The sequence below is a fragment of the Scomber japonicus genome, chromosome 12 (genome assembly GCF_027409825.1).
Source record: "Scomber japonicus isolate fScoJap1 chromosome 12, fScoJap1.pri, whole genome shotgun sequence".
Taxonomy (NCBI): Eukaryota; Metazoa; Chordata; class Actinopteri; order Scombriformes; family Scombridae; genus Scomber; species Scomber japonicus.
In genome coordinates, this window is record NC_070589.1 from 32,629,884 (window position 1) to 32,642,093 (window position 12,210).

Sequence of the window (12,210 nt, forward strand, 5' to 3'; positions counted from 1 at the left end):
TCCTTTCCTTCCTCCCTCCCTCCCTCCTTACTCCTTTCCTTCCTCCCTCCCTCCTTCCTTCCTTCCTTCCTTCCTTGACCTGAGGACAACAGGAGGGTTTAAACGCTGAGTAAAATAAAAGCAGGATGAAGGCAGATGTTTGAACTCACCCACGGATCCTTTGGCAGCGATGGCGACCGTCTCCAGGAGAACCTGGACGATGCCGGCTCGGACCCGCGGCGTGTTCTTGTTGTTGGTGTCCAGGTGGTTGAGAACCTGCTGGATGACGTGATGGGAGTGCTGAGCCTGGACGACAGGAGACAAGGAGACAAGGAGACGAGGAGAGAAGGAGGATTTATAACTGTTATACTGAATATCAGCACGGCTAAGATACAGCTGGAGGTTCGAGGCTGCAGAAGATAAATCAATGTTGCAAAATGACGACTTTAGAAACCAACATATTCCTCCCTCCCTCCTTTTCTTCCTTCCTTCCTCCCTTTCTTACTCCTTCCTTCCTTCTTCCCGTCCCTCCTTACTCCTTCCATCCTTCCTCCTGTCCCTCCCTCCCTCCTTACTCCTTTCCTTCCTTCCTTCCTCCTTCCTTACTCCTTCCTTCCTTCCTTCCTCCTTTCCTTCTCTCCTTACTTCCTTACTCCCTACCTTCCTTAATCCTTTCCTTCCTTCCTTCCTTCCTTCCTTCCTTGCTACCTCCCTCCTTACTCCTTTCCTCCCTTTCCTTCCTTGCTCCTTCTCTCCTTACATCCTTCCTCCCTCCCTCCTTACTCTTTTCCTCCCTTCCTTACTCCTTTCCTTCCTTCCTTCCTCCTTCTCTCCTTACTTCCTTCCTCACTTCCTCTTTACTCCCTTCCTTCTTTCCTCCCTTCCTCCCTCCCTCCCTCCTTCCTCCCTTCCTTCCTTACTCCCTACCTTCCTTCAACCTTCCCTCCCTCCTTACTTCTACTTAAGAAACCAAGACGTGACAGAAAATCATCCTGTTTGCAGACGATGTTTTGATGTTTTTAATAGTCCATAAACATCAAATATAAACTTCAAAACATAAATAACGACTGCTTAAGGATGAGTATATCTTCTTAATTGACTCAAACTCTTTTATATTCTGCTGATGTTTTTACAATATTCAATATTCTGCAGACTGAGCGCCGAAGAAAAGGTGAAAATGAATCAATGATGCAAAATGATGACTTTGTAAAGCAACACATGACAGAAAAGTAAGGAGGGAGGGAGGAAGGAAAGGAGGGAGGAAGGAAAGGAGGGAGGAAGGAAAGAAGCAAGGAAGGATGGAAGGAAGTGAGGAAAGAAGTATAGAAGGAGGGGAAGTATGAAGGAAAAATTAAAGCTTAAATGAAACTGAAAATAAATCAATGCTCCAAAATGCCGACTTTATAAACATGTGACAGAAAATTTAGGAGGGAGGGAGGAAGGAAAGGAAGGAAGGAAGGAAGGAAGGAAGGAAGAAAACAAGGAAGGATAGAAGGAAGTAAGGAAAGAAGTATAGAAGGAGGAGAAGAATGAAGGAAAAATTAAAGCTGAAGTCAAAGTGAAAATAAATCAATGCTTCAAAATGACGACTTCAGAAACTCATCATGTTTGCAGACGATGTTCTGACGTTTTTTGCAGTCCATCACGAGTAACTGTGTCTCATCTGGTCCTCGAAATATAAATAGCGACTGCTTAAGGATGAATGTATCTTTTAAAAATGACTCAAACTCGTTTATTTCCTGCTGACGTTTTCTCCTGAATGCCCCACCGCGTCTCAGGAGGATAAAACCTGACGTGGGTTTGAGTTTCGTCACACGGATCAACAAGACACCCGTCACCCGTCTCTCCTGGCAGACAGACAGAAACCCCCCCCCCCCACCCCCCCCACGGACAGATCAGAGAGACAAAAACCCTGCCAACTCCTCACACACACACACACACACACACACACACACACACACACACACACACACACACACACACACACACACACACACACACACACACACACACAGAGCATTGATCGTGTTGTATTTAATCTATGGCAGCGCCTCAGAGTCACCTGGGAACTCGAGGAGCCGACAGCGGGCAGAGAGCGAGCGTGGGTTGTGTGTCTGGCTTAGACGGAGCAGCACAGATGCATGCTGGGAAATGTGATTGACAGCAGTAATAAGTGTACGATGCAAGTCTGAAGGTAAACACGCACACACACACACAGAGGCTGCAGCTCTGTGCAAAAAAAAAAAAAAAAGAAGCAACATCACAATGTAAAAAATGTATTCGTCCTCTGCTGGAAACAAGGAAATAATCAGGGGGTGTTTATCGTCAGACTGAAAAGTTCCTAAAATATATTCTGTATTTGTCACTAACATTCAACATCATTAAATCTACTATATGAAACTTTGTCCTTCCTTCCATCTGTCCTTCCTTCCTTTCTTCCTTCTGTCCTTTCTTCCATTCTTCCTTCTGTCCTTCGGTCCTTCCTTCCTTCTGTCCTTCCTTCCATCGGTCCTTCCTTCCTTTCTTCCTTCTGTCCTTCCTTCCTTTCTTCCTTCTGTCCTTCCTTCCTTTCTTCCTTCTGCCCTTCCCTCCTTCTGTCCTTCTTTCCTTTCTTCCTTCTGTCCTTCCCGCCCTTCTTCCTTCTGTCCTTCCTTCCATTCTCCCTTCTGTCCTTCCTTCTGTCCTTCCTTCCATTCTCCCTTCTGTCCTTCCTTCTGTCCTTCCTTCCATTCTTCCTTCTACCCTTCCTTCCATCTGTCCTTCCTTCCTTTCTTGCTTCCATCTGTCCTTCCATCTGTCCTTCCTTCCTTTCTTGCTTCCATCTGTCCTTCCTTTCTTTCTTCCTTCCATTCTCCCTTCTGTCCTTCCGTCCATTCTTCCTTTCTTCCTTCCTTTCTTCCTTCCTTCCTTCCTTCCATTCTTCCTTCTGTCCTTCCTTTCATGTGTCTTTCCTTCCATTCTTCCTTCTACCCTTCCTTCCATCTGTCCTTCCTTCCTTCCATTCTTCCATCTGTCCTTCCTTCCTTTCTTCCTTCTGTCCTTCCTTCACTATCTCTCTTTCCTACCTTTCTTCCCTCCTTCCTTTTGCCTTTTGTCTTTCCTTCCTTCCCTTCTTATTTCCTTATTTCCTTCCTTCCTTCCTTCCCTCCATCTTTTTAATGATCCGGCCAACATGAGATCAAATTGGTCTGTATGTGGCCCTTGAATGAAGATGAGTTTGACTCCTCTGACGTAGATGCATTTCACATGAATTAAGGGATTTCTCACTTCACTGCTGATTAAAGAAGCAGGTTGAAGATCATCCTGAAAAAAACCCTCCGAAAAAGCCACAGAAGCAACAACAGAGCTGAGCAGAAACAGAGTGAACATCTGATCGTCTGCCTGTCGAGGATTTCAGGGCGCCGCTGACTTTCTGCCTGCAGCTGGATGACAGCTCATCAGGATGATTGACAGGTGTGACACTCAGGGGAAAGAGGGGGGCGGGGCTAACGGCAGGGAGCGAAGCACTTTAAAAAACTCCTAACTGAAGGAAGTGCAACACATAATGAACTCTATATTTAGTGTGAAAGTGTGTGTCTGCTTTACCTGGATTAAGTAAGGAGGGAGGGAGGAAGGGAGGAAGGGAGGAAGAAGGAAGGAAAGAAAGGAGTAAGGAGGGAGGGAGGGAGGGAGGGAGGAAGGAAGGAAAGGAGTAGGGAGGGAGGGAGGAAGGAAGGAAGAAGGAAGGAAAAAAGGAGTAAGGAGGGAGGAAGGAAAGGAGGAAGGAGGGAGGGAGGGAGGGAAGAAGGAAGGAAAGGAGTAAGGAGGGAGGGAGGGAGGAAGGAAGGGAGAAGGAAGGAAAGAAAGGAGTAAGGAGGGAGGAAGGAAAGGAGTAAGGAGGGAGGGAGGGAGGGAGGGAGGGAGGAAGGAAAGGAGTAAGGAGGGAGGGAGGAAGGAAGGAAAAGAAGGAAGGAAAGAAAGGAGTAAGGAGGGAGGAAGGATAGGAGTAAGGAGGGAGGGAGGGAGGGAGGAAGGAAGGAAAGGAGTAAGGAGGGAGGGAGGGAGGAAGGGAGGAAAGGAAGGAAGGAAAGAAGGAAAGGAGGGAGGACGGTAGGGAGGAAAGGAAAGAAGGAAGGGAGGAAGGAAGGAAGGAGGGAGGGGGGAAGGAAGGACAAAAGGAAGGAAAGAAGGAACAGTCAACACATTATGAACTCTATATTTAGTGTGAAAGTATGAGTTTGCTTTACCTGGATGGAGTACATGATGATTCTGAAGCAGGAGACAGCGAACTCGTTTGGGTCCCACAGGTGATGATTATCCAGGTGACTGAGGACGGAAAGGTAAAGACAGACATCGTTAGACAAAGACAGATAAAAGACAGCGAGGTCAGAGCTGCACTCTTTAAATCTGAGACGGATAACAAGAGAAGAAGAAGCATTTGTCTTTTTTTTAAAAAAATACCTAGACAAGAGAAGAGGTAGTCTGATATTTTATTTATTTTATTTTATTATATTTTATCTTCTCTGCTGGGATCCACACACACACACACACACACACACACACACACACACACACACACATACACACCATTTTTTTCTCTTTGTAATTTATTCTTCATGTCTTATTATCAGCTTGTCAATCAGCTGTGAAGCACTTTGAACTACATTAACCTGAAAGCTGCTGTATAACAGTAGATAGATAGATAGATAGATTATATGGAATAGGACATTAGAGCTTTTTTTTTTAAAGGATCAGCTGCTGACGTCACCTGTTGAAGCTTTAATGATCGGACAGTGTGAGAGAAAGTGAGAGAAGAGAAGAGAAAAGAAGAAGCTCTGAGACAGAAGAGAAACTGGTGACAGAGAGGAAAAGAGAGAGAGAGAGAGGGAGAGACAGACAGAGAGAGAGAGAAAGAGAGAGAGAGAGAGAGAGAGAGAGAGACAGGGAGAGAGAGAGAGAGAGAAAGAGAGAGAGAGACACAGAGGGAGAGACGGTCACCTGGTGGCGACGGTGTGTTGAGGTCGTACAGCAGCTGTCGGCGTGATAAGAAGGCTTGTTTAATTTCCTCTGTGTGTGTGTGTGTGTGTGTGTGTGTGTGTGTGTGTGTGTGTGAAAGTGTGTGTGTGTGTGTGTGTGTGTGTGTGTGTGTGTGTGTGTGTGTGTGTGTGTGTGTGTGTGTGTGTGTGTGTGTGTGTGTGTGTGTGTGTGAAAGTGTGTGTATGTGAGAAAGTGTGTGTGTGATACCGAGAAAGAAACAGAGTGTGAGTCATAAAGCGTTTGGTGCCAGTATGTGTATTTATATGCCAGCCTGTGTGTGTGTGTGTATGTGAGTGTATGTGAAAAAGTGTGTGTGAGTGTGTGTGTGTGTGTGTGTGTGTGTCTTTCTATCTTTGAGAGGACTTTTTGGCCGTTCCTCACAACTTTAAAATGAACCCTTTTAAAGGTTAAGGGACCTGTGAATGCATTAATATCAATGAGTGTCCCTACAAGGATATAAAAAGAGAAATGTGTGTGTGTGTGTGTGTGTGTGTGTGTGTGTGTGTGTGTGTGTGTGTGTGTGTGTTTGTACTCACACCAGCACAGGTCTCACGGCGTTGTTCATGTTCCCGTACGCCGCTCGGCCCAGCAGCTCTCTGAAGCAGCTTTCAGCCAACGCTGCAGGGTTCTCCTCTCCATCCTGACCCGCTACCGACGGCGTGCTCGGGTGCCCCCGCCCTACAGGAAACAGGAAGCACAAGTTTAATCCTCAAGTCAAGGAAGGAAGGGAGGAGGGAAGGAAGGAAGGATGGAAGGAAAGGAGGGAGGAAGGGAGGGAGGAAGGAGGGAGGAGGGAAAGGAGGAGGGAAGAAAGGAGGGAAGTAAAGAAGGAGGGTGGAAGGAATGATGGAAAGGAGGGAGGAAGGAAGGAAAGGAGGGAGGGAGGGGAGGGGAAAGGAAGGGAGGGAGGGAGGAAGGATGGAAGGGAGGAAGGATGGAAGGGAGGAAGGAAAGAAGGAAGGGAGGAAGAAGGAAGGAAAGGGGAAGGAAGGAAGGATGCAAGGGAGGAAGATGGAAGGAAAGGAGGAAAGAAGAAAGGAGGGAAGTAAAGAAGGAGGGTGGAAGGAAGGGAGGAAGGAATGATGGCAAGGAGGGAGGAAGGAAGGAAAGGAGGGAGGGAGGGGAGGGGAAAGGAAGGGAGGGAGGGAGGGAGGAAGGATAGAAGGGAGGAAGAAGGAAGGAAGGAAAGGAGGGTGGAAGGAAAGGAAGGAAGGACAGAAGGAAGAAAGGAGGGAAGTAAAGAAGGAGGGTGAGAGGGTGGAAGGAAGGAAAGGAAGGAAGGAGGGAAGGAAAGAAATGTGTCTTAATGTGAAACTAAAGACTGAAGAATCAATTCCTCATATCACACACTAATAATCTGTAAACAGAGAGAAGGAGGGAGCGAGGGAGGGATGAGAGAGAGAGAGAGGGAGGGAGGGAGGGATGAGAGAGAGAGGGAGAGAGGAGTGCAATAACATTTAGACAGTAGCAGGGGTGAAACCTTCAGGATATGAGACAGATGGATGGATGAAGAGAAAAGAGAGCGAGTGAAGAATGAAGGACTGAAAGAAGGACGAGAGACTGAAGAGAAATCAATCAGAGCAGCTGGAGAGAAAAAAAAGAAAAGAAAAGAAGCAGAAATCAAATGAAAGAGTATCGACCGACCTCAATCAGATAGGGATGAGTGTGAGTGTGTGTGTGTGTGTGTGTGTGTGTGTGTGTGTGTGTGTGTGTGTGTGTGTGTATGAGAATATAGAAACTGAAAAATGAAAAGGAAAGAGATTTTTATTCTGTATTTAGTTTATATTGAAATAAAAGAGATAGATTAACCCTCCTGTTGTCCTCAAGTTAAGGAAGGAAGGGAAGAAGGAAGGAAAGGAGTGAAGGAGGGAGGGATGTAGGGAGAGAGCAAGGAGGGAAAGGAGGAATGAAAGGAAGAAGGAAGGAAAGAAGGAAGGGAGGAAGGAAAGGAAGGAAGGAAAGGAGGGAGGACAGAAGGAAGGGAGGGAAGAAGGAAGGATGGAACGGAGGAATGAAAGGAAGAAGGAAGGAAAGAAGGAAGGGAGGAAGGAAAGGAAGGAAGGAAAGGAGGGAGGACAGAAGGAAGGGAGGGAAGAAGGAAGGATGGAACGGAGGAAGAAGGAAGGAAAGGAGGGAGGGAGGAAGGAGGAAAGGAAGGAAGGAAAGGAGGGAGGATGGAAGGGAGGAAAGGAAAGAGAAGGAAGGAAGGAAGGAGGGAGGGAGGCAGAAAGGGAAAGAGGAAGGGAGGAAAGAAGGACATCCTTTCCTTCCTTCCTCCCTCCTTTCCTTCCTTCTTCCCTTCTTTCCTTCCTTCCTTCCTCCCTCCTTTCCTTCCTTCCTTCTTCCTTCCTCCCTCTCTCCTTTGTTAATGTCATTAATCATTTAACTAAGAGCCAGATAAACGTCTGCTGACAGCCTGCGAGCACAAAGATATCCTGTAATCACATGTAAGAAATGTGTTTTATATTAAATTCATCACCTGAGGACATAAAGCAGGAATTATTTTACATTTAAGAGCAGCTGATAAGACGGGTCAGTGAGCGGGAGAACAAGAAATACAAATAAAAAGAAAGAAAAGAAAGAAAGAGTCAGATTTTGTGAAACCAATCAAATTATTCCTGATTAATGTGATGTAAGAGGCAAAAAGAAAGACAGAAAGAAGGAAAGAAAGACAGAAAGAAGGAAAGAAAGACAGAAAGAAGGAAAGAAAGACAGAAAGAAAGAAAGAAAGAAAGAAAGAAAGAAAGAAAGAAAGAAAGAAAGAAAGAAAGGGGGGATGAGAGAGAGAGGTTTAACGGTGACGGAGGAATCAAATGACAAAGATGAAAGAGGATAAAGAAAATAGAGAATAAGACAGACAGACAGGGTGGGAGGAGGAGGGGAGGAGGAGGGGAAGGGGGGAGGGTGGAAGTAAAGAAGGAGGGAGGAAGGAAGGAAGGAAGGAAGGGAGGAAGGAAGGAAGGGAGGGAAGGAAGGAAGGAAGGAAAGGAGGGAGGGAGGGAGGGAGGAAGGAAGGAAAGAAGGGATTTATAGGTTATTATGCAATGGTGTTACTGGTCACAGTATAGGGTTAGGGTCAAACTGTCTGATCTGTGCTGGTTTTCTTTTAACCCTTCGTAGGTCAGAACCAAGAAAGTGCTGTTTATGCTTTTCCTTCCTCTCTGACGCCATGGCAACATAAAACATGGATTATATTCCCTCATTGAGCCTAAATGTGATGTTTTATACAGCCTCTACAGACTCATTCTGTTAGTGTACAAGGAAGGAAATAAGGAAGGAAGGAAGGAAGGAAGGACAGATGACACAAAGGAAGGAAGAAAGGAAGGAAGGCAGGACAGATGACACGAAGGAAGGAAGGAAGGAAGGAAGGAAGGATGGACAGATGACACGAAGCAAGGAAGGAAGGAAAGAAGGAAGGTAGGAAGCAAGGAAAGAAGGAAGGAAGGAAAGACAGATGACACGAAGGACAGAACGAAGGATGGATTGAAGGAAGGAAGGAAAGAAGGACGGAAGGATAGAAGGAAGGAAGGAAGGAAGGAAGGAAGGACAGATGACACGAAGGACAGAACGAAGGATGGATTGAATGAAGGACGGAAGGAAGGAAGGAAGGACGGAAGGATGGACAGATGACACGAAGGAAGGATCTCTGATGTCAGCAGTAATTTGGGTTATTCTTCATTTATACACTAGCACAACCTGTATCTATAGCAACCATAGAACAACCTGTATCTATAGCAACCATAACATAACCTGTATCTATAGCAACCATAGAACAACCTGTATCTATAGCAACCATAACACAACCTGTATCTATAGCAACCATAGAACAACCTGTATCTATAGCAACCACAACACAATCTGTGTCTATAGCAACAATAGAACAACCTGTATCTATAGCAACCATAGAACAACCTGTATCTATAGCAACCATAACACAATCTGATGTTCTGTCTGTGCATTACATTCCTCATACAAGTGATAAAGATTGACCTAAAAAGTTAAATGGGTTCAATAGATTTAGTTTTTGGCCAGACATCATACCTCTACCAAACAGTTGAGCAGACCTATGAAGGGTTGAATATGTCACCTGTGAGCAAATGGCCGCTGCTGTCAGTTTTGATTTACTTTGGTAACTTTGGACTCATTTTTGCTCCTGACAAGAAGAAACGTAGGAACAAATAGACATTTTTGTAGCGACATGATGTCTAGGAACGGTCCCTTTAGTCACTCCTGCCCACTGACGGTTTGATCACCTGCTGCTTCTGTCTCAATGTTGCACCTCCTCCTGTTTTGACATCTGACCACCTGAGAACCACTTCCTCCTACTAAGTTGACCCTTGATCTTGTCTGTGAGTCACGCTGTTAAGGTCTGAATGATAACGCTCTCCCTTCCTGCCTTTTTGTGTCTTTGCTTTTTCTTTTTTTCCCCAAAATATTTTTATTGAAAAAGAACACAAGATACTTCGAGGCTGCGTTCACACTGCAAGACAAAATCTGATTTTTAGCCAAACTAGATTGGAACCAGATGCTCTTATGAAGTCTGAACAGTCAGAAAACCACCTTTGGGAAGAAGTCTGGACAGATGTGTCTAAGTCTGAACAGCTCCAAACACTCATATCGGATTTGACTGTCCGTGACGTCTCTCTACGTCTCTACGCTACGTCACTCTATGAGACACCAGACTCGCGCTTATTCCAGTTGTTGTTGCTAGGTGATATCACTGGAGGACTTATTCCAGTTGTTGTTGCTAGGTGATATCACTGTAGGCAACGGAGGACATCGTAAACATCAGTCCATGGACAGAGGATCAAACCATATTCTTAATCTTTGGGGAGATGGCTCCATTCAAGCGAAGCTCAAGGGTTTGTTATTGCTGTCGCTGTCGCAATTATATGACATCACACAATACACACTAGATGACGAATCCGCTCCGACAACGTTGCCACAGCAACCTGTCAGATTGGTCATTAATGTGGCCCAGTCTGAACCAGGCGGGGAGTTCTGGTCCTCTGAAATGAAGCCAACGCGGAAGTAACTTAGAGCTGCATTCTATCAAAAGGCCACCAGGGGGCGACCGTCTCTATACAAGTCAATGGAGAATTCACCAACTTCTCACTTGATTTCTAACCTCAGTAAACGTTTTCAAAATGTGTTTATGGTCTCAATCGCTAGTTTAAAGCCTTCTTCAATGCAGTATGATGTTCATTTGGGACATTTTGGCCTCCCTGATTTTATATGTGACGATAAAGCAGGGTATGCATTAGGGCGTGGCTACGTCCTGATTGACAGGTTGATTGACCAATGTCCTCGAGATCCAGCCCTCGCAACCATAGCAACCTCCCCGCTCCGCCCATGGCTCCGCTTCATGCCCATATAAGTAGAATCTGTGTTTTTATTTTTCCCAGCATGCACCTGAAATTTTCAAGATGGCGCTGCCTAGATTAGAAACTATTGGCTTCCGAGCAGCAGTCCACAAACCAATGGGTGACGTCACGGATGTTACGTCCATTTCTTTTATACAGTCTATGGTCTTGACTCGGCCTCCAAAGCCCAAAAAAAGCAGAGGTGAGAGAGTGAGACAGTGTTGTTGGCTTTGAGAGAGAGCGGCAGAGTGAATGAGAGAAATAAAATGTTGTTTCATGGCTCTGTTCTAAAGCTCTAATAAATAACCATCAAACACTCAACAGATGATTTACTGTTGAATCAGACGCTCTCAGTTTAATTCTCCTCTGCTTTTTTTTTTCTCTCTCTCTTTTCATTCATTTATTACATCCGGCAGTAAATACAGTCTGTGTTGATTCTGTAGTGTTGGCATTTCAAATCAGATGCCTGCAGAGCACCAAGAGGAGCATCGGATGACGTACGTCGACACATGCGGCACATCAATTATCTCAATTATCACGTTGTCATTAAATCCCGCCGGTCCCGGGTTCAAAATCCCGGACGAGCCCCCAAATCTATCATGAACCCACTCATAGTTCACACAAAGAAAGACGAGACCACACATGTTGAAACACCAAAAATACAAAAGTGATTTATTAACCCTCCTGTTGTTCTCAGGTCAAGGAAGGACAGAAGGAAAGACAGGAGGAAGGACAGGAGGAAGGAAGGAAGGAAGGAAGGAAGGAAGGAAGGAAGGAAGGAAGGAATGAAGGAAGGAAGGAAAGAAAGAAGTAAGGAGGGAGGGAGGAAAGGAGGAAGGAAGGAAGGAAAGGAGTAAGGATGAAAAGAGGAAGGGATTTAGGAGAGAAGGAAGGAATGAAGGAAGGAAGTAAGGTGACTGTGAACATCACCAGAAGGACTCCCTTCCTTCTTTCCTGTCCTCCCTTCTGCTCTTCCTTCCTTCCTCCCTCCTTTCCTTTCCTCTTTCCTTTCCTTTCCTTTCCTCCCTTCCTTACTCCCTCCTTTCTTCCTCCCTCCTGTCCTTCTTCCCTTCCTTCCTCCCTGCCTTCCTTTCTTTCCTTCCTTCTTTTCCCTCCTCCCTCCCTTCCTTCCTTGACTCGAGGACAACAGGAGAGTCAATGTTTTATCTTCCTTCGTTCCTTCCTTCCTTCCTTTCTGTCTTCATGTCATCTGTCCTTCCTTCCTTCCTTCCTTTCTTCGTGTCATCTGTCCATCCTTCCTTCTTTCCTTCCTTCATGTTATCTGTCCTTCCTTCCTTTTTTCGTGTCATCTGTCCTTCCTTCCTTTCTTTCTTTGTGTCATCTGTCCTTCCTTCCTTCCTCCATCCATCCATCTATCCATCCATCCTTCCTTCCTTTGTGTCATCTATCATTCCTTCCATCCTCCCTTATTCCCATCCTTTGTGTAATCTGTCCTTCCTTCCTTCCTCCCATCCTTCCTCCCTTCCTCCCTTCCTTCCGTCCTTCCATCCATCCTTCCTTCCTTCCATCCTTCCTCCCTTCCTTGCTTCCTTCCATTCTTCTGTCCTCCCTTCCTTCCATCCATCCTTCCTCCCTTCCTTCCTTCCTCCCTTCCTTCCTTCCTTCCTTCCATTCTTCCGTCCTCCCTTCCTTCCATCCATCCTTCCTTCCTTCCTTCCTTTCTTCCTTCCTTCCTTCCTTCCTTTGCTTTGAAACCTGCAGGATTCTAGCGGACTATAAATGAAACATCTTTAAATCTTTAAAGCTGACATTTTGCTTCCTACTATAAATCAACTGGAGGAAAAATCTAAAATAAATCTCCTTAGCTTAGTTTGTTCTCTCCACTTCATTA

At 45.5% G+C, this 12,210-nt stretch overlaps 1 protein-coding gene across 1 annotated transcript in view; it reads right to left on the reverse strand.

Moving 5' to 3' along the window:
• efr3a (EFR3 homolog A (S. cerevisiae)) overlaps positions 1-12,210 on the reverse strand; it is a 60,574-nt gene that overhangs the window by 24,060 nt on the left and 24,304 nt on the right. Inside the window, exons 6-8 of the mRNA XM_053329563.1 lie at positions 5,532-5,673; positions 4,206-4,284; positions 150-285 (exon numbers count right to left, since the gene is read on the reverse strand). Coding sequence (XP_053185538.1) covers positions 150-285; positions 4,206-4,284; positions 5,532-5,673 — 357 coding nt within the window. The remainder of the gene's footprint in view (positions 1-149; positions 286-4,205; positions 4,285-5,531; positions 5,674-12,210) is intronic.